Source organism: Rana temporaria, chromosome 7 (genome assembly GCF_905171775.1).
Source record: "Rana temporaria chromosome 7, aRanTem1.1, whole genome shotgun sequence".
Classification (NCBI taxonomy): domain Eukaryota; kingdom Metazoa; phylum Chordata; class Amphibia; order Anura; family Ranidae; genus Rana; species Rana temporaria.
In genome coordinates, this window is record NC_053495.1 from 166534552 (window position 1) to 166557196 (window position 22645).

At 42.6% G+C, this 22645-nt stretch overlaps 1 protein-coding gene across 4 annotated transcripts in view; it reads left to right on the forward strand.

Annotated features, from left to right (window-relative positions):
• The window catches only part of COP1 (COP1 E3 ubiquitin ligase), a 277841-nt gene that overhangs the window by 82631 nt on the left and 172565 nt on the right, over window positions 1–22645 (forward strand). For 2 of the 4 annotated variants that reach the window (XM_040360368.1, XM_040360370.1), the window contains 3 exons: window positions 4184–4241; window positions 9503–9577; window positions 12316–12430. In XM_040360368.1, the coding sequence (XP_040216302.1) occupies window positions 4184–4241; window positions 9503–9577; window positions 12316–12430 (248 nt within the window). The remainder of the gene's footprint in view (window positions 1–4183; window positions 4242–9502; window positions 9578–12315; window positions 12431–22645) is intronic. The other 2 variants (XM_040360369.1, XM_040360371.1) reach the window with 1 other exon arrangement.

Genomic DNA, 22645 nt, shown 5'->3' on the forward strand with positions numbered 1-22645 from the left:
CCTTCATGCATTTGACTCTGGGTGCTAGCCCAGGAAGGTCTGCGTCGTCACGTGGCCATGGCTCAGCGTGGGCATTTCCACTGTGATTTTTTCTGGTAGCAATTACCTCGATCAGACGAGTGTTTGTCTGTTCTGGCGGCCTTGTCTTGCAAGGCTCCCTACTTGGTCATCCATAAGGATGAGGTGGTGCTGCGACCGCAGCCGTCTTTTCTCCCCAGGGTCGTTTCGGCTTTTCACGTTGATGAGGACATTGTTCTTCCATCCTTATGTCCTTGGCCGAAATGCAGGGAGGCGGCCACTTTACATCCTCTGGATGTGATTCGGGCCCTACGAGTGTACTTATCTGCGACGATTCCGTTCCGGAAGTTGGACTCACTGTTCGCGTCGCTGGCTGGTCCTACAAGGGGGCCTGGTAGTCTCGTCAGCCACCCCCTTTTCGGGGTGGATCCGACGAATTGTGCTTCAGGCCTATGCCCTGAAGGGGCTGGCGCCTCCCTTTTGGGTTACGGCGCATTCGACCAGGGCGATCGGAGCCTCTTGGGTTTTCTGGCATCAGGCCTCTGTGTTACAGGGGTATATGGCAGCGACCTGGTCGTCGATCCACACTTTCAAGGTCTTACGAGGTGGATGTGTGTGCATCTTCTGATGCCTCCTTCGGCCGCAGATGTTACAGGCGGCGTTTTATGGTAGGAGTTTCTCCGTTGAGCAACTCCCGGTTTTGTTTGGGGTGTAACCTGTTTTGCTGTGTTATTTCCCACCCCTCGAATTTTTTGACACTGCTTTGGGACGTCCCTAATGTCAAAGAATGCTGTGTCCGTCTATGAACGAAAGAGAAAATAGGATTTTTGTACTCACCGTAAAATCCATTTCTCTGAGTTCATAGACGGACACAGCACCCACCCCTCCTTTGTTTGTACTGCTTGTTACGAACTGAGGCTGTTAGAGCATGGTGTGGGTTATTTCCCGGGGGGGCCACGCCCCCTGGGAGGAGCTGCACTGAGGTTTGTGTTTGTTAACACTTTAAGTGCTTTTTTTCTGCCTAAACTCTCCTAGTGAAAGCGGATATAACCCTAATGTCAAAGAATGCTGTGTCCGTCTATGAACTCGGAGAAATGGATTTTACGGTGAGTACAAAAATCCTATTTTTTCCTTTACAACTCCTTTAAAGGGGTTGTAAACCCTCAAGATTCTTCACCTTAATGCATTAAGGTGAAATGCACCCCATTTTACTTGCCTGAACTTGATCGTTTGAGCAACATGGACAAGCACAGCAGCTCCAGCTGCTGTCTCAGGTCCTTGTTTGATAGCAGAGGGAGCCATTGGCTCCCGCTGCTGTCAATCAAATCCAGTGACACAGGAGCCAGTGGGGCGGTTTCAAGTCCTGCTGTCTGTGTCAATGAACGCAGCAGCAGGACTCAAGAGCGTGCCCGCACGAGTGTCCCCATGAAATGAAGCTTTCCGTGGGGGCACTAGATGTGGGGCGGAGCGCTGCTGGGGGACCCCGGAAGAGGAGGATCGGGGTGGCTCTGTGCAAAACCCTTCCATAAAGGAGATGAGTAACATTTTATGTAGGAAATGGTCCAGCCCACATTCGGAGCAAAATCGCCTTCTAAGGAAAATGGTGAATTCCTAAAGGAGAAGGGGCTGCCTTGTCCATATAGGCAGTTCTCATTTCAGGAAAGATGAGTCCTCCAAGGTAACCAGAATAACCAGCATATTGGAGGCTCTATTAGATATTTGTGAGGCCAACCTTTAAGCGGGGGTTCACCCCAAAAAAAAAATGTTAACATTACATTCAGCCGTCAGAATGACAATCGGCTGTTTTTTTTTTATTTTATCGCCGTACATACCGTATTTTCACCGCCGCTTCCGGGTATGTCTTCTGCAGGACTGGGCGTTCCTAATTGATTGACAGGCTTCCGACCGTCGCATACAGCGCGTCAGGAGTTGCCTGAAAGAAGCCGGACTGCGAGTCGGCTCTATACGGCGCCTGCGCACCGACGTTCGGCTTCTTTCGGCAACTCGTGACGCGCTGTATGCGACGGTCGGAAGCCTGTCAATCAATTAGGAACGCCCAGTCCCGCAGAAGACATACCCGGAAGCGGCGGTGAAAATACGGTATGTACAGCGATAGAATAAAAAAACAGCCGATTGTCATTCTGACAACTCGGCTGAATCTAATGTTAAATATATATATTTTTTTTTTTGGGGTAAACCCCCGCTTTAATAAGAAATCTGAAATATATTACTCCAGGGCTGTCACTAGTGTAACATTTATTCTCTTCTGGTTCGTTTAAGACTGTTGTCATTTAAATCTATTTTTCTATTTTTATTTCATATTAATCCCCTCTTTGGTAGAGCATTGCATTCCTTGAGTTGCAAGGACAAATGCGGTCATAAACATCCAAAATAGCTAAGGTTATACGTTCTATTACACAACAGTCCTACCAGGAAATGTTTTTTTTTTTCATCCCTGTCTATCATCTGAGGCTGTTCACTTCACTGGGTTTACATCCACTTTAAAGGGTCACTAAAGGGGAAAAAAATGTGCCTAAAATTAATGTCTGCAAGGTAGACAGAATAGTGTAATGATTCTGTAAAAAAACGAGTAAATACCTATTAAATTCCTTCATCTATATCACCTCCGGCATTGTAGTTTCTGTTCGCTCATTCACTTCCTGGTTTGCGGCGCTCGTTCATGTAAGAACTACATTTCCCAGTATGAATTGCGGCACGCCCAGTAATTCACACCTCCTTGAAGTCTCTAACACGTAGAGAGCATCCTGCCACACAGATGTAGTTCCCAGGAGGGGGCGAGCACGTCACTGACCACCGCAGTAAAGCCTCCCTTCACGGTGGTCAGTAAAATCAGACAAGCAGGAAGTGAACAGAACAGAGAAGAAATAGAGCGACTTCTGAGCAAAAACGAACAATGAGGAAGTGAAAAGAGGAATGTCTGCAGGTAAAGGATGCTTATTATGAAAAAAAAAAAAAATTCCTTTACAACCCCTTTAACTACTTCCCACCCTGTGGCCGACTATATACGGCCGCAAGGTGGCTCTGATCTGCCGGGAGGCCGTCCATATATGACCTCCGGCCGCGCGCCACTGGGGGGCGCGCGCGCCGCTGTGTCACACAGGTGCCGATGCGCGTGCCTAGCGGCCGCGATGTCCGCCAGGCACCCGCGATCGGCAGTCACAGAGCCAGGGACGTGGAGATCTGTGTGAGGAGACCAATGGTGTGTCCCTTGTACATAGGGACAACCATCGGTCACCTCCCCCAGTCAGTCCCCCTCCCCCCACAGTAATAATCACTCCCAGGGTACATACTTGACACCTTGATGCCCCCTAGTGTTAACCCCTTCCCTGCCAGTCACATTTATACAGTAACCAGTGCATTTTTATAGCACTGTTCGCTGTATAAATGTGGATGGTCCCAAAAATGTGTCAAATTTGTCCGATGTGTCCGCTGTAATATCGCAGTCGTGACAAAAATCGCAGATCGCTGCCATTACTAGTAAAAAAAAAAAAATAATACAAAAAAAAAGTAATAATTCTATCCCCTATTTTGTAGGCGTTATAACGTTTGCGCAAACCAATCACTATACGCTTATTGTGATTTATTTTCTTTACCAAAAATATGTAGAAGAATACGTAGCGGACTAAACTGACATTTTTTTTTTTTTTTAAATGGGATATTTATTATAGCAAAAGCAAAAAAATTTTTTTTTCAAAATTGTCGCTCTATTTTTGTTTATAGCGCAAAAAATAAAAACCGCACAGGTGATCAAATACCACCAAAAGAAAGGTCTATTTGTGGAAAAAAAGGGACGTCAATTTTGTTTGGGAGCTATGTCGCACGACCGCGCAATTGTCATTCAAAGCGTGACAGTCCCGAAAGCTGAAATTTCGCCTGGGCAGGAAGGGGGTATATGTGCCCAGTAAGCAAGTTGTTAAGATACAAAAACACTAAAGTTTTTTTTTTTTTTTTAACCACTTTAAAAGAGTAATCTGTGAAATTTTATTTTTTACTTCTAGGGGAGTTATCTATCTTGGTGTGGTTTTCCAGCTTGTTCCAATATTCCTTATTTTACTGTTCTCTTTCAGGTCACTAAGTTTTTAATTCCAAAGAGCCAGATTAAATTTAGATTGCATAAGTAACTCAATTTTTTTTTGCTTGACAGTAGCATAATTGACTCAACAGAGTACAACCCGCCACCTGGATTTAGTGGAAACTCTCAGGTGAGTTTTTTTTTTTGTTTTTTTGTTTTTTTTTATATATATATATATATATATATTTTTTTTTTCATCTGCTGTCATAGAATTCGTAAAAAAAATTGACTAAAGCTTGCTTTTGACCCTATAACAACCGCAATACATCTGCTAAAATACAGTTTCATTGAAATAAAGGCATGCAAATTTTGGGGGCCCATAGCTCGAACAGTCACCACCATATAGCAGTTCAGGAATATAGAACTCGTGTGGCTGACATTTGCTTCAGAATCTCAAAGCTGGTGATGGAAATCCTAGGCTCAGAGAGTCTTAATTGGTTCACACTGGTCTTAAAGCAGACCTGTTCTCATATTAGACGGGTTAAAATACTTTACTCTCCAGGAGAAAATCCTGCTTTGGGTTCTCTTCTGTGCTGGTCCTTGTGTCAAGGCTTAGGTACTTGATCACATAAACTCTAGTCAAGGGAAAGATCAGTCGTTCTGAACTCTGATCCTCCAATTCAGTATTGAAACCTGACCAAGATCATCGGCCAGGACTGAAAGAAAACTGCAGCACCATATTCTTTGGGAGAGGTTTTTTCGTATGTTGCTACCATTAACCACTTTAGGACTGCGCTATAGCCAAAAGACGGCTACGGCATGGTATTATAGTTCTGTGAGGGCGTCCATAGATGTCCTCCCAAGAACCTTGCCTCCTGCAGGTCCCCCCCACAGCTTATCATAGATCATGGTAAAGGATCAATCACAGCAGCCCTTTACCAATTTGATCAACCCATGTGTCCAATCACAGCTAATCACTTGTTAACAGACTTGCTGGTTACCGAGGCTGTTGGCACACTGTTTACACTTTTATAATCAGTGCCCTGATAATCCGTGCAGCCTCATCTGTGCACATCAGTGAAGAAGAAAAATTATTTATTTGCAATATTTTATAACCGAAGGAACTTTTATTTTTCCTTTTTTTATTTTTTTTTTATTTTCTGTCTTTTAGTTTGTTTAGCAAACAATCAACCCAGTGGTGATTAAACCCCACCAAAGGAAAACTATGTCTCAAAAAATGATAACATTTCATATGGGTACAGGTTTGTATGGCCTTGCAATTGTCATTCCAATTGTGACGGCGCTGAAAGCAGAAAATTGGTCTGGGCAAGAAGGGGATGAAAGTGGCCGATTATTGAATCGGTGAATCTATTAAAGCAAGACTTTAACGTTTGAGTAAAAAAAGTTTTAGCGCATGTTTAGTGCAAATGTGCAATTCTAGTAAAACGCCATGGTCGGAGAGACTGCCCTTAGGGCCCATGGGGTATACACCCTGGATCTATACGCCGACTAATATCTGCCTAGTTAGATGCATGGTAGATTTCTCTTGTTGAGATGTACAGTACATCACTGTCCTATTTCCTGAGATTTCTAAATTAAACTCCAACCTGGTGGAGTTCTTTTTTATTTTAAAAACCTTCATCACATATTCTTCTTAAAGCGAAGCTCCACCCAAAATGTGATGCTCCGCTTATTTGCCCCCCCCCCCCTGTGGTTTGGTCCTAACAGAATTTCAAATTTTATATATTTTTTTTTTTATTATTATTATTTTTAATTCAGACAAAAGTTGGAAGCTACGTCAGAACAGGAGAAAAAAATAAAAATAAAATTGTGAATTGTACATCTAACAATTCAAAGCACATTCCCTTCCTTTAGTAATCTTAGCTAAGCTTGGATGATTTATTCGCAACAGTGGCTTCAACTTTTAAACCTCCACTTTTCCCTCAAAATTTTTAGGCATTTGATTGGTGGCATTTCTTATACATGTCTGCAGGTGGCACTGTTTTCTGTAAAAAGTTCACAATTCACAAAGCTAAAAATTCCGATTTAGTTCAGATTTAAAGGGTTATGTTACGATTGCCACATTTTCTTTGTTTAAAATGTGTTATTTGTAAAGACCATTAATTTTCTTTTTCCCAGACAAATCATTGGTGGATACATTTCTGTAATTTATGTTCTCTATTGTGAATTGCTAAATATATAATGCTAGCCATAACTACATTTTTTTTTTTTTTGGTGGGAGCTTCAGTCTGTCAGGTTTTTGTTCCTTTTCTGACTACTTCTTATTACTTTCATCCCCTCACAGTGCATCCAGAAAGTATTCACAACTAAGGATGAGCTCAGGCGTGTTCGCAAAACCTACGTGCAGAGCCCGCCAGGTTGTCGGCGCTGCGCTTATCACAGGCAATGAGACATTGTCCCGTTGCACGGCTTCAGTAATTGGGAAATGTCTCGCTGCCCGTGAGCGCAGTGCCGACTTCCTGGCGGGCTCTGCACGTGGGGTTTGCAAACACGCCTGAGCACATCCTTATTCACAACGCTTCACTTTTTCCACATATTGTTATCTTACAGCATTTTTTCCTAAATGAATTAATTATTTTTCTCAAAATTCTACAAACAATACACCATAATAACACAATTATGGCAGTTTAGTTAGAATGTTTGCAATTTTTTTTCTAAATATAAACTCCTTGTCCACATGTCGATGAGGACAAGGGCCTCTTCCCAACAACCCTGGCCGGTGGTTGTCAGGGTCTGCGGGCGGGGGGCTTATTGGAATATGGAAGCCTCCTTTAATAAAGGAGTCCCCAGATCCTGACCCCCCACCCTATGTGAGTATGGGGTACATTGTACCCCTACCTATTTACCTTTAAAAAAAAAAGTGTCAAAAATAAAAACTACACATGTTTTTAACAGTCATTTATTAAATCGGCTCCGACGTCTCTTCCGATTTTCTTCTCCTTTCTCTGCTGCCTCTGCCGGGTCTCCTCTCTGCGCTGTCTTCTCCCTCTCTTCATCCTCCAATCTTCTCTTGACTCTCTCTCCCGCTCTAATGCTAGGTCGGCAGTGTGCCATTATAGGCATGGGGCCACCAGGTGATGTCAACCGGTGGCCCACGCCCCATACCAAAATAAGTAATGGCACACTGCGAACCTAGCATTAGAGTGGGAGAGAGCTTCAAGAGAAGACGGCACACAGGAGAGACCCGGCAGGTGGAGAAGAAATTGGAAGAGACGCCGGAGCTGAATTAATTAGTTTGTCAAAAACCTGTGTACTGTTTTTACTTTTTTTCGGTGAATGGGTCATACTCATTTACAAAGGGTGGGCGGGATCTGGGGGCTTCCAGATTCTGATAAGCCCCCGACCCGCAGAGCCTGATAACATGGGGACAAGGTGCTCTGGGGTGGGGTACACCAAAATGCCCACAACCCTTATGTTAAGGGCTTGTGGCCACTGGCCAGGTATTGGTTGGGGGGGGGGGCGGCAATTTATGGCTAAGGGCCTGGTATGGATTTTTTTCTTTTCACATTTGGCGTGGAGTTCCCCTTCAAAATCCTCAAAGCGCAAGTCGCATGCCAAAGGCGGATCAGTTAAGACAATCCTACTTATAATATTCAATGGGCTGAAGTAGGATCAAAGTCGGACCAAAGTAGTGCATGAACCTTTTTCAAAGTCAGACCGACTTGGGTCGGGCCAGTTAAGACGGCTCTCATAGGGAACCATTGATTTGCACATGTCATGTGACATGACCTTCCAATGTCAGAGCGTTTGTCGTACAAGTGTAAATCCGGCCTGAGATGTTTCTACAACTTGAATGGAGACCACCTGTGGTAAATGCAGTTGATTGGACATGATTTGGAAAGGCACACACCTATCTATAGAAGGTCCCACAGGTAACAGTGCATGTCAGAGCACAAACTTTGAATTGTCTGTAAACCTCTGAGATGGGATTGTATTGAGGCACAGATCTGGGGAAGGGTGCAGAAAAAATTCTGCAGCATTGAAGGTCCTGATGAGCACAGTGGCCTGCATCATCTGCAAATGGAAGAGGTTTGGAAACCACCAGCTCTTCCTAGAGCTCAACGCCCAGCCAAACTGAGCGATCAAGGCAGAAGGGCCTTAGTTAGGGAAACGACCAAGAACCCGATAGTCACTCTGACAGAACTCCAGCATTTCTCTGTGGAGAGAGGAGAACCTTCCTGAAGAATAACCATCTCTGCAGCACTCCACCAATCGGACCTCTATGGTAGAGTGGCCAGACGGAAGCCACTCCTCGGGAAAAGGCACATAACGGCCCACCTGGAGTTCGCAAAAGGCACCTGAAGGATTCTCAAATGATGAGAAATAAAATTCTCTGCTCTGACAATACAAAGATTGAACTGTTTGACCTGAGTGGCAAGCGTCATGTCTGGAGGAAACCAGGCACCGCTCATCACCTGGCAAATACCATCCCTACAGTGAAGCATGGTGGTGGTAGCAGCATCATGCTGTGGGAATGTTTTTCAGTGGCAGGAACTGGGTGACTAGTCAGGATTGAGGGAAAGATTAATGCAGCAGTGTACAGACATCCTTGATGAAAACCTGCTCTGGACCTCAGACTGGGGAGAAGGTTCATCTTCCAACAGGACAATGACCCTAAGCACAACGCCAAGATAGCAAGAGATTGTCTACAAGACAACTCTGTGAATGTCCTTGAGTGACCCAGCCAGAGCCCAGACTTGAACCTGATTGAGACCATCTCTGGAAAGATTTGAAAGTAGCTGTGCACGACGCTTCCCATCCAGCCTGATGGAGCATGCAGAAAAAAAAATGGTTGAAACTGCTCGAAAATAGGTGTGCCAAGTTTGAAGCATCATACGCAAAAAGACTGGAGGCTGTAATTGGTGCCAAAGGTGCTTCAACAAAGTATTGAGCAAAGGCTGTGAATACTTTATGTACATGGGATTTTTCTTTTGTTTTTTTTTTAATTTTAATAAATTTGCAAAGATTTCAAACCAACTTCTTTCACGTTGTCATTATGGGGGATTGTTTGTAGAATTTTGAGGAAAGTGATGGATTTAATCCATTTTGTAATAAGGCTGTAACATGACATAAAATGTGGAAAAAGTGAAGCGATGTGAATACTTTCCAGATGCACTGTACATCTAACAATTTCAATGCAAATTCCCTTGCTTCAATAATCTTAGCTAAGCTTGGCTGATTCATGTTTAACAGCCAGTCTGGTCTTGGGTTCACCTTTTAAACCTCAACTTTTCCTCTCACATTTTAGGCATTTGGTCGCATTTCTTATAAATGTCTGCAGGTGGCGCTGCTGTTTTCTGTAAAAAGTTCACATTCAGATTTAGTTCAAACTTAAAAGGTTATGTTTTTTTTTTTGCTCTTGTCATTATGATTGCCACATTTTCTTAACATTTGTTATTCTTAAAGACTATGCATCCTCCTGTCACTTAGGTGATGTCACTGAGACAAAACTTGAGTGGAAATACCAGCAGTGGGGACAGATGGGAGAAAAAAATCATAGAGGAGGTATTTCTTCTTATGCTAAAACATTAGGAAAAATGTTTTCTCTAGATTTTTACTCTCTGTAATACAAGCTGAGTGAACATATCCTGGAAGTTGAACTTTAAACAGTGAAACATCATCTGTGACACCTAAAATGTGCACACTTATTAGGAAAACTCTGGCAGTATGTTTCCAAGATCTAGAATGTTTTTATTTTTATTTTTTCATTCGCTTTCTAAAGACTATAGAATGACATTTTTAAAGCATTTTCTGTTCCATATGAATCTAGGGATATGTAATGTCACTGAGAAGTTAATTGGGACACATGCTTTACACACACTTGTTGGTTGTTATAGGGTTCTGCACCTTGCATCTTTAAATTTCTCTCTCTACTGAGAATGTATGAATGGATGGGGGAAGGCAAATGTGCAAACGTGTGTATGTGTAGAAATAGAGACAATATATATATATATATATATATATATATATATATATACTCGCACTCTCTCACACACACACTCACACACAAGTGAGTACACTCCTCACGTTTTTGTTAATGTTTTTATTATATATTTTCACGTGACTTTGCTGAAGAAATTACTTTGCTACAATGTAAAGTAGTGAGTGTACAGCTTGTATAACAGTGTAAATTTGCTGTACGCAACGCACACACGCAACACAAATTTGCTGTAACGCAACACAGGCAATGGCTAAACTGCTGGCAACAAAAGTGTGTACACCCCTAAGTGAAAATGTCCATATTGGGCCCAAAGTGTCAATATTTTGTGAGGCCACCACTATTTTCCTATTTTCCATTGTTGGTTCACTTACCTTTTCCTTCGATTTCCCTTCTAAATTTTTTTTTCTTTTCTTTGTCTGAATTTCTCACTTCCTGTTTCTGCTCAGTAAGCTGTTCTAACTTTCCACCGCTCAGATGATGGTGGAAAGCTTACCGAGGAGAAACAGGAAGTGAGAAATTCAGACAAAGAAAAAAATCATTTAGAAGGGAAATCGAAGGAAAAGGTAAGTGAACCAACAATGCACTAGCTTAAAGGAACCTATTTAGAAAATAAAAAACAAACCTTTACAATCCCTTTAACCCTCTTGGGAATGAAGTTCACCAGAGCTTCACAGGTTGCCACTGGAGTCCTCTTCCACTCCTCCATGGTGACATCACGGAGCTGGTGGATGTTAGAGACCTTGCGCTCCTCTATCTTCCTTTTGAGGATGCCCAACAAATGCTCAATAAGGTTTAGGTCTGGAGACATGCTTGGCCAGTCCATCACCTTTACCCTCAGCTTCTTTAGCAAGGCAGTGGTCAGCTTGGAGGTGTGTTTGGGGTCGTTATGTCGGAATACTGCCCTGCAGCCCAGTCTCTGAAAGGGAGGGAATCGTGATTTGCTTCAGTATGTTACAATACATGTTGGCATTCATGGTTCCCTCAATGAACTGTAGCTCCCCAGTGTCGGCAGCAGTCATGGAGTCCCACAGACCATGACACTCCCACCACCATGCTTAACTGTAGGCAAGACACACTTGTCTTTGTACTCCTCACCTGGTTACCGCCACACATGCTTGACACCATCTGAACCAAATAAGTTTATCTTGGTCTCATCAGACCACAAGACATGGTTCCAGTAATCCATGTCCTTAGTCTGCTTGTCTTCAGCAAACTGTTTTCAGGCTTTCTTGTGCATCATCTTTAGAAGAGGCTTCCTTCTGGGATGACGGCCATGCAGACCAATATGATGCCGTGTGTGGCATATGGTCTGAGCACTGACAGGCTGAACCCCACCCCATTAATCTCTGCAGCAATGCTCAGGTCTATTTCCCAATGACAACCCTTAGATATGATGCTGAGCATGTGCACAAATGTATTTTGGGGTGTAATTGCACATATAACCATGGCATGTGTGAGCAATCTATCATTTAGTGACAACTTTGTGTAAAAAAATAAATTTTCGTCATTTTTCAATCACTTAAAAAATAAAATATTCAATGGGCTCAACATGCCACTCAGTAATTTCCTTGGAGTGTCTACTTTCCGAAATGGGGTCATTTGGAGGGGGCTTTGTACATTTTAGCACCTCAAGAAATGAGATGGGCAGTCAAACTAAAAGCTGTGTTAATTCCAGAAAATGTCCCCTAGTTTGTAGACACTGTAACTTTTGCGCAAACCAATAAATATACGCTTATTGACTTTTTTTTTTTTTTTTTTACCAAAGACATGTGGCTGAATACATTTTGGCCTAAATGTATGATTAAAATTGGGTTTATTGGATTTTTCTTATAACAAAAAGTGGAACATTTTTTTTTTTTTTCAAAATTTTCCATTTATACGGCAAAAAATAAAAATCGCAGAGACTATCAAATATCATCAAAAGAAAGCTCTATTTGTGAGGGAAAAAAGGACGCAAATTTAGTTTGGGTACAACATTGCATGTCTGCGAAATTACCAGTTAAAGCAGCGCAGTGAGTGCCAAATTGTAAAAAGTGCTTTGGTTATTTAGCAGCCAAATCCTCTGGGGCTGAAGTGGTTAATTGTGTTGTGCTGGTGAAATGTGCCTATTTACTCTGATGGTCTATCATCTTTTGTGGAATTGCACTGACACTTGCCAACTAATGAAACTTACAGTATTACTTGGCATTGTACTACCTGCCCCTGTAAAACCATATGGGACTTAATTTTGATTGCCATTATACTAGACTGTCTTCATAGCACTGTTCTATTCTTTTTTTTTTTCTTTGTACTCCCTTTGCAGACAAAAAAGCAGCCTTGGTACAACAGCACGTTGGCATCACGGCGGAAACGGCTCACCGCTCATTTTGAAGATTTGGAGCAATGCTACTTTTCTACCAGGATGGCCCGCGTATCGGGTATGTACAACTAAGATTTTCATATCTTGCTATTGTACAGAATTTGACACAACCTACCAAACACATTTTAATGCAGCTAGTCAAGCTTATGTCCTTTTCTCATATCGATCTCTCCCAAATGAGATGCTTAAATCAGGATTATCATTTAAAATAAATTTTGGCAGGGAACAAAAATTCAGTAAAGTACTTTTACGGTTTATGTGCTGTGGTCTTTGGATTTATTTTTTATTTTTTTTTAACAGCAATTATCTTTTCTGTTCCTTTTGAGTGAAGGCTTTTTATGCCTATATCAGCATTGTGAACTCGATCATTTTTATGGTTTCTGTAATCCTTATTCTAGCTGAAGTGTTTCAGTTTTTTGTGAGCTGCAGTTGTTCAAGCTTTCCTCAATATAGTGGAGACTCCGCAAAAAGAAACTACAGTATCTATACATTTTTTATAGATATACAAGGAAGTGATCAGCTTAAAGGGGTGGAGTGCTGGCAGGGAGGAGAAAGGAGCAGAGGAGGAGGATACCACCTCTATAGGGGGCACAGACCAGGGGCTATGAGACGCCCACTGCAGCGAGCCAGGCAAAAGTTCAACTCCCGGCTCTTTCAGAGGACTACAAGACGGCTTGTCAGACCTCTGGCTAAGGTTACTGGAGGGATAGCAGTCAGTGGTCTTGCAAACAGGAAATTACCAGACAATAATGGTTTTTCAGCAAGTTCAACAGGCTATTGCAGAGGAACTACAGAGCTCAGAAAAACATGGATGGCATAGTTGGTGAAGGTAGATCGGCAACGAGAACATGGAAAAAAGTTTTTGCCAAGAGTTCTGCTTTAAGTGGGCAGAGTAGGAGATGGCGGACAGATTGGGGTAGTAAGTTCCAGAGGATTAGGGAGGCACTGAAGAAGTCCTGGAGGCCAGCATGGGAGCAGGGAGATAGAAAGCAGGAAGTCTTGGGAAGAGTGAAGAGGACGTTCTGGGTGATATTTTGAGAATAAGCTTGCTGTAGCTCTGGCCAGAGTTGTTAATGGCTTTGCATGATGGTATTTTGAATTGTATTGGGCAATCGGAAGCCAGTGGATTTAATGCAGAGTGGGGTGGTAAAACTGAGTGGTTTGTAAGGTGGATGAGTTTAGCGGCTGCAATCATAGTAGACTAAAGGAGGAGCGCCTGTGTACAGGTAGGCTTATGACGAGGAATTTGCAATAGTCAAGGTAAGAGATGACAAGGGAATTATGAATGAGTTTCTTGGTGGATTCATCAGTTAAAAGAAAAAGGGGCATATTTTGTAGATGACAATGTGCCAATGGATGTGCAGTCTACAATATTTTGACAGTGATTTGAAATTGGGGTTGTAAGGACAGGTCAGAGTCCAGGATTACACCTAGCACCCTGGCATTAAGGGTAAGGACTGATCGTTGTAGTATTGAGCTTGACGGAGAAGTCGGGGAAGTGGGCACACGTGGGGGAATAATATGAACCCAGTTTTAGAGAGATTGAGGAAGTGGTTTGCCATCCAAATAAGAATGGGAGAAATTGCCCAAAAAATAGGTGTGCCATGCTTTGTAGCATCATACTTAAAGCGGAGTTCCGGCCACAATTTCACTTTTTAAATATAAATACCCCTGTAATACACAAGCTTAATGTATTCTAGTAAAGTTAGTCTGTAAACTAAGGTCCGTTTTGTTAGGTTGTTACAGCATTTAGACACTTTATAAAATAGAAATTGACCGGGGGCCATCTTAAGTGTGGGCATCATGAAGCCAGACTGTATGACTTCCTGGATTTCAGCCTTGCAGATCTCGCACAGGCAGTGTCAGATCAGGTTTCAGCACCTGTGCTGTCCAAGTCGCATGATTCTTTGAGACTGGGGAGTGCACAGACTCCTGGAAAGTTACACCCACTACATTCCCAGGAGTCTGTGCGGTGTAGGTTAGGAAGCATTAAGCACCTAGGTCCAGGAAGTGGGAAGATTAACTATTCTGCCTAGCAACAACACTTTGAAGGCATCTAAAAAAAAAAAAAAAAATTTGTAAAGGACTAATGACATTTTTTTAAAACTACTGATGTAATGTTATATTTATGGGTGGAACTCCACTTTAAACAGACTCAGGGCTGTAATTGGTGCCAAAGGTGTTTCTACCAAGTATTGAGCAAAGGCTGTGAATACTTATGTACATGTGCTTTCTGATGAGGAAAACAATGAATTTAATCCGTTTTGGAATAAGACTGTAACATAACAAAATTTGGAAAAGGTGAAGTGCTGTGAATACTTTCTGGATGCACTGTAGATGTGAACGGCCTTCATAGGAAATGTTATTTCACTTGACATGCACATTTATGCGTTCTTGAACACTGCTGAACTTCATCAGATTCACATCACGTTCTTATAAAGCACATCTTGATGATTTTGCTGAATTAATAATTGACTTAAAGGGGTTGTAAAGGTACAATTTTTTTTTTTCCTAAATAGCTTCCTTTACCTTAGTGCAACCCTCCTTCACTTACCTCATCCTTCCATTTTGCTTTTAAATGTCCTTATTTCTTCTGATAAACCCTCACTTCCTGTTCTTCTGTCTGTAACTCCACACAGTAATGCAAGGCTTTCTCCCTGGTGTGGAGTGTTGTGCTCGCCCCTCCCTTGGACTACGGGAGAGTCAGGACGCCCACTAACACACAGCTCCCTTCTCTATCTGCAACATAGAGAGCGTCCTGACTCTCCTGTAGTCCAAGGAAGGGGGCGAGCACGACACTCCACACCAGGAAGAAAGCCTTGCATTACTGTGTGGAGTTACAGACCGAAGAACAGGAAGTGAGGATTTCTCAGAAGAAATAAGGACATTTTAAAAGCAAAATCAAAGGATGAGGTAAGTGAAGGAGGACTGCACTAAGGTAAAGGAAGCTATTTAGGAAAAAACTATTGTACCTTTACAACCCCTTTAATGCAAGCTGTCCAGGTCATGAAGCATCAAAGCAATACCAAACCATAACATTCCCAAGGTTTGTACAAGGTTCTTTTCTGAAATAGTCTTTGGTTTGTTCTAAACAGGTCTGCAGTTACTGTGGCCAAAACAAAATGATCTTCTATTCATTAGTCTTCAGCGCATTGTACCAGAAGTCCTGGTGTGTGTGTGTGTGTGTGTGTATATATATATATATATATATATATATATATATATATATATATATATATATATATATATATATATATATATATATATATATATATATATATATATATATATATATATAATTATAACATTTATTTTAAAGGTGGAAAACTAGTACAGTACAGAGCCTTTGGGCATTCCCCCGGCTCAAACAAAAATAAATTGAAACAAAACAAACTTCCTAACCTTGGTAGGTTCTACTAGTGAATTTTAAACTTGGTTCTAAGAGACCGTTGGTCTCTGTGTGACTTCACTTTGTCAGCAACTGTTGCAAGAGTTACTTACAGATCTTTCTACATTAAAGTGGATGTAAACCTCCTCTCATCCTTTCTAAACTACTGCCATAGTGGTTATCTATAAGGATATACATGCCTCCTGCATATATCCTTACCTGTAAATTGTCTTCCCTCTGTCTGTTATGAGACCTGAAAAACTGCATATTCTGTAGGTGAATCTGTTGCCCGGAGCTCGGTGGGTGGAGCCGTGATGTATACAACCCGCCTTCCTCTGCACTTATTTTGTCAGCATGCGTTTTCTCCTGTGTATTTCTTACACTAAATTCTGCTATGATCACTAAAATTCTGTCAAAACCCAGAAAAGTAACCACATGACTTCAGAAAAGGAATTAAAAACTAACGCCTGTCTCAGGCTCGTGCATGAGATATGTAAATAACCTGTCACTCACAGCAAGGGGGAAATAACAGACAAGGTTTTCTCAGTTTGTCTGTTTTATCTCACTGAAAAAAGATAAGAGGATTGCTCAGAGCTGGATTAACTTTTTGTGGCAAGACTGGGCACAGATCATAGGAAATATTATACTCTACATTGTTACAGCAAAAAAACAAAAAAAATGGGTTTACATCTACTTTAAACTGTCAGCTTCTTTGAGTTTGGGCAGATTAGCAGTTTGAAATCTACACTCCTTATAGATTCCTTTCAGTGGGATGGTTGATTCCATATAATTTGCAGTCGTCCACAACCTTCTTTTTGAGGGCCTTTGTGCTATTGCTCTTGGCATGATTCCTCCACACATTATTGGCAAAGCAAACACCAGACCTTAGATATTGTTTTTTTTTTTTTTTTTTAACCACTTGCTTACTTGCCACTTAAACCCCCTTCCTGCCCAGGCCAATTTTCAGCTTTCCGCGCTGTCACTCTTTGAATTTGTTCAAGTATATCATTCTAATCTCTTGATTATCTAAATCTAAAGTTTGCCTGTTCAAATATGTTGAAAAAGGCAAAATTGTCTATTACTTTCTCACATGACTGTATATATCAGCAACGATTTTTGTAGCACTTTACAAAATAAAACCATAAAGTTACATCACAGTTCAGAGCAAATTAATACATTTAATTTGTTATTGACCCTTACATTATACCCAGTGAAGTGACTGGCCTCAGGTGATGGAGATTAAAACATCCCCCTACATAAGTTGTATTTGTCTATCTGCGGTCTTTTCTTCTCTACTACTACTACTACTTATACTACAGTGCTGAATTTATAGAGCTTGTCTGGGCTTCCAGAAAGCAGGGGGCGGGAGCTGAAGTTGCACTTGGTGATGGGAACTGATTGGAGGCAAGGAACATACCCCCCTTCACACAGGAACAGAGCTGAGGCGGTCAATCAACTGGAGATTCCTTCTCTGTCACAAGTGATTCATGGAAATAGCAGAGGAACAGAGCAGCAGAGAGAAATTACACTTGGTGCTCTGGATTGAGACAAGTAAACACTATAGCGCAGGGGTGAGCAACCTTGGAACTCCAGCTGTGGTGGAACTACAAATCCCATCATGCCTCTGCCTCTGAGTCATGTCTGCGATTGTCGGGGTCTTGTAATGTCTCATGGGACTTGTAGTTCCAAAACAGCTAGAGGGCCGAGGCTGCCTACCTCTGCTATAGAGGGATACGCTGTGTTCATATTTAATGTCTGAGGTTTACAATAACTTTTAAAAGGGGTCATTAAACATAGTGTTAAAATTTAAAATGTTGCCTCTCACTGGATTTGCTGCTACTGTAATCTCATTAATTTCGTTTTTAAAGTAGTGGATACACTAAAATAGCTTGGTATTCCATTACTATAAATGTGACACCTTTCATATCTCTTGTCCTGGTGTGCTGAATCCAGATCAATGTATTTCTCAAAGCTTGAGGAATAATGTTTTCCTCACAATTACTGTTAAACTTTCTACACACTGTTCACTTTGTCAGTATTGTGTTTTATGTTTCCCCGCTGCCCTCTTTAATGATGCAGCAGCACGTTGTATTGTCTCATGGTTGTATTTAGTGGAGATCCACGCTGCTCAGGCCAGCTCCACTATACAGAGAACTGAGAACTTTAAAGGGTAACTCTACCTTTCTGGGGAAAAAATAGAAAATAAAGAAAATAATTTGGCGTGTACAATTGCGATACAAGTCGTATTGTAATTGAATGTTATAAAAAATGACCTTTCCTTTTCAATGTGCAGCCACTGTAATTTTCTGTAAAATGCCATAAGATATGGATACCTGGAGCTAGTCTGTACACAGCATGTCAACTGACCACCCCCAGAAACATGATTCCCTGCTTGTGTGATTGGCTCACCAATTTTCCCAGAAGTCTGCCTAAGATACAAGTCAGATTTCAGGCACCCCCTGCAACAAACATGTCATTTTTTGAGAGATACTTTAATAGGAACACATCTAAAGGGATGCAGGCCTAGCATATTTTCTCATTAGTGTCCTGTAGCTGCACACCTGACAGTTAATTATGAAACCACTCCCATTACACCCAGCACAGAGAGATGGACGAGCACACAGATTTCTTCAGAATAACAAAAGGTTGGAATCTGCAACAAAGGTTGTTATAATACTTTATTATGTACTTGGATCACCCAGGGGGGAATGTTCACAATAATGGAGTTACTCTTTTAAGAGGATGTTTTCTAGTGTATTCTTAGTAAACACATATTTTGAATTTTCATTGTGGTTACTTTTAGTGCTCTTTCACACAGCTGCTGAGAATTCAGGGGCATCGGGCTGTAGTGCGGTGCTCATTTCAGCAAACCACGCAGTTTACTTTCTTAAAAAAATAACTTTGTTATTTATTAAGTGTCATTCATGTCTTCACATAGCAACACAATGCAGGGTTATTTACTAAAGGAAAATCCACTTTGCACTACAAGTGCACTTGGAAGTGCAGTCGCTGTAGATCTGAGGGGGACACGCAAAAAATAAAAAAAGCATTTTAGCTTGTGCGTGATTGGATGATATAAATCGGCAGAGCTTCCCCTCATTTCGGTCTTCCCCTAAGATCTACAGTGACTGCACTTCCATGTGCCTAGGAGATTAAAAGCTAGGTTCACGTTTAAAAAATACATAAAAAATGCACGTGTTTTTACAGATAAAATTTGCATTTTTTATATTATTCTCAGCAGATTGCAGGTGCAATGTCAGGTTCCAGCAGACATGTTTGAAAGCTGTAGGAGGGCGCTCACCAGCGCCCCCGCAGTTCATTGAGAACCACAAGCTGCGGTGCAAGATGGGACTTGTAGTTCATGCATTCACAGAATTCTGTGAAAGAATGACACGGCTATATGGGTAGAGCCCCGTGCTACTGCGCTGTTTTTAACCACTTGCCTACCGGGCACTTTCTTCCCCTTCCTGCCCACTCCAATTTTTAACTTTCAGCGTTGTCACACTTTGACAATTGCATGGTCTTGCTACACTATACCCAAACAAATTTGTATTATCTGCATGAGGAAAAGCGTGCAGATAACTGGCTTCTTTTGACATCCGTGATCCGCTCTGGACACAGCTGATCCTGTGATAAAGAGCCACTGATTGGCTCTTTACCTCCAATATGTTATCAGCAGTGTCCTCTGGACACTGCAATCACAGTACGCGCTGCCCAGGCCCAGCAGCAGGTGCATTTGCGGGGTGCCGTCATATGACGGCGTCCCAGAACTAGACTGTCATTTAGCTTTAGCTATAGCATGTTCGGCAAGTGGTTAAAATGTGACATTGCATACGGAATGAGGAATGCCCACCTGCTGTCTTGGAGGGGGAGATCAGGTCTGCGGCTGGAGGTGCTGGAGCATGTTTCACATTACATGGTCCAAAAGGTGATCTTGGCCTTTAAGCAGGTAAAGCTGGGAGGTGTGGGGGAAAGTGAGAATACATGGGTCAAGGGGTGGGTGATTAAGACTGTACCTTTTAGGTTATATAATCTGAATGTAGAACCATCTGACCCAAGATCAGTGGTTCTCAACCTGGGGTCGGGACCCCCTTTGGGGGTCAAATACTGATTTGCCGAGGGTCACTGAATACCTGGCTGTTCCTGAAGCCAGCACTGCTCTCCCAGCCTTTTCGTGGCCATCCAGCAGGGCTGACCCTGGAGCCTGTTGCCGCCTAGCTGGGCTGTTCCACGGCCGCCCACTCAGCCTCTTTGCAGCCACTCATTCAGTTCACGGCATGGGTGGGGGGCAGAAACTAAAGGTCAGCTGACTGGTGAGGAATGTGACGTGGGAGGGGCTGGAGTAGACCCTATCTCCTGAGACACCACAGAGCTGGAGACACAGTGAGTAACACTACCTGTGGATTATAGTTGCCATTAAAAGTCCCCACTACAGTTTTCAGATCAGCAGATGACCTTGATCAAGGGCACCTACGTTGGCTGATCATCACTCCCCCCAGCATTGCCACTGATCTCACCCCCCCCCCCCCACCAGCACTGCCAGTCTACCCTCCCCCCACCAAGGAGTTAGAGAAGGAATAAAAATAGAGAATACATGGAAGGGAAAGAGAGAGGGGGAGGAACAGAGAAAAAGGGAGCGAAAGAATAAGAGAGAGAACAAGAAAGACGGCTAGAGAGAGGGATGGGGGAAAGAAAAATAAATTAGAATAGAGGAGAGATAAAAGAGAAAGAAAGGAGAAAAATGTATCATAAGGGGTTTACTACTTTACGAGTGAATATCTGTGGGTTAGGGATGTAGATTACTTGTCTTGCCTCAGGTGCTGACAAACCCACGCTATGAAAATAATTTTACTGTGAGGGGTCCCCACAACTTGGGAAATTTTGTCAAGGGGTCACGGCACTAGAAAGGGTGAGAACCACTGCCCAAGGTGCTTTGCACTTCCCAATTGAAACAGGTGTCGCTGGTACAAACATGTTTTGTATTCTTCCCCATGTGCTTTGAGTTGTGACTACTTTATCATCTCTATTCCTGGCTACCTTTCTGTTTTCAATTTCTTTCCTTGTATAGCCAAGATGAGAAATGGTTTCTCTGAGAGCTGCACCAGCTCCACATCTGTGTTGATGCAGCCTGTTAAGCACATAGCTGCCTTTGAACTATAAGAACATTTGTTGTACAAGTCGCAGTGATTTATGTGTGTGATCATAGTTAAAGATCTCAAAGCGAACAGGTGCTGATACATAACTCAAAAGCTGAGATCAATTTTTTTGTAATGGCAATATGCATTTCTTCACAAGAGACCCATTTATCCTAGTGAGATTGGAAGATGAGTGATTGAGAGAAAACGTATCGTATGAATGCTGTGCATGTGGGTGGAGAAGATGCCATTTTATATAGTTGTGGTGGATGCAAAGGGGGCAGATCCACCAAACGGAATTTCAGTTGTAGGTAGAGCCTGTCCGGATGATTTACCCTGGCCCCCCATCCATATCATACATAGCCTTTAAATATCTCAAGCATTCTTGTGACATCTCCCTGTCCTAGATTAAGGCCCTTTTCTTGACCGTCCCAGATACAATGTTTACACCCATCAATCTGTTTTTCTCTGTTATACAATAAAAAATCGGCAAAGTAACTCCTTTGTAATGGCTTTACTGTTTAAGAAAGGAAAAGAAACCCCCTCACAATATTTGGAGTCCCCATGAGCTTTTGCCATAATCTGTCCAGCTTGTTGAACATTATGGCACACTTTTGAAAAGATATGGCGGTGTTTTCCCCTTGTTGCTTTGTCATCGGCACTTCCATCCTTGCTTGGTCATCCTCTGAGAAACATTGTGATATTCTATCTCCATCTACTCCCCTTGACTAATAATGACCCCTTGGTGGGAGGAAGCGGCAGGACACAAGGTCATTGTGGATGGTTAGTGATATTCTCTCTAAAATTTTCAAGCTTCTGTAGTGGGACAAGTCAGTTTTGCTGCCCATAGGCCCCCTCCCTATCAATGGAGGCTCACCAAATCCAAGTTCAATTGGCCGTGGGGCCTCGCACTGCGCAGAAAAAAAAAGTATGCTTGCACTACTCTTTCAGTGCAACACAGTGGTGTGAATCGGGCACACAAAAGACAAGGGGCCAGATCCAGATAGCAAGTACGCCGGCGTATCTACTGATACGCCGGCTTACTTTCAAATTACCCGTGTCGTATCTTTAGTTTGAATCCTCAAACCAAGATACGACGGCTTCTGGGTTCGATCCGACAGGCGTACGGCTTCGTACGCCTTCGGATCGTAGGTGCAATACTTCGGCGCCCGCTGGTTGGAGTTTGCGTCGTTTTCCGCGTCGGGTATGCAAATCGGCTTTTTCCGACAATCCACAAACGTACGCGCGGCCGTCGCATTCTCTTACGTCGTCTCTAGTTGGCTTTTTCCGGCGTATAGTTAAAGCTGCTATTTTGCGGCGTATAGATAGACTTGCCATGTTAAAGTATGGCCGTCGTTCCCGCGTCGACATTTGAATTTTTTTTTTGTAAGTCGTCCGTGAATAGGGATGGACGTAAGTCACGTCTAAGTTCAAAAAATTACGTCATTTCGCGCAAAGCACGGCGGGAAATTTCAAAACGAAGCATGCGCAGTTCAATCGGCGTGGGGACGCGCTTCATTTAAATGAATCACGCCCCCTACCCGCCGATTTGAATTCCGCCGCCAGAAATACACTACACCGCCGTAACCTACGGCGCGAAATCTTCCTGGATTTGACTTAAAGCCAGGTAAGATATGGCGGCGTAGCGTATCTCTGATACGCTGCGCCTATCCAATTATATGTGGATCTGGCCCAAGGTATTTTGCCTTGTCATGTGGTGGTACTGCACTGGGATAATCGCCCAGCGCAG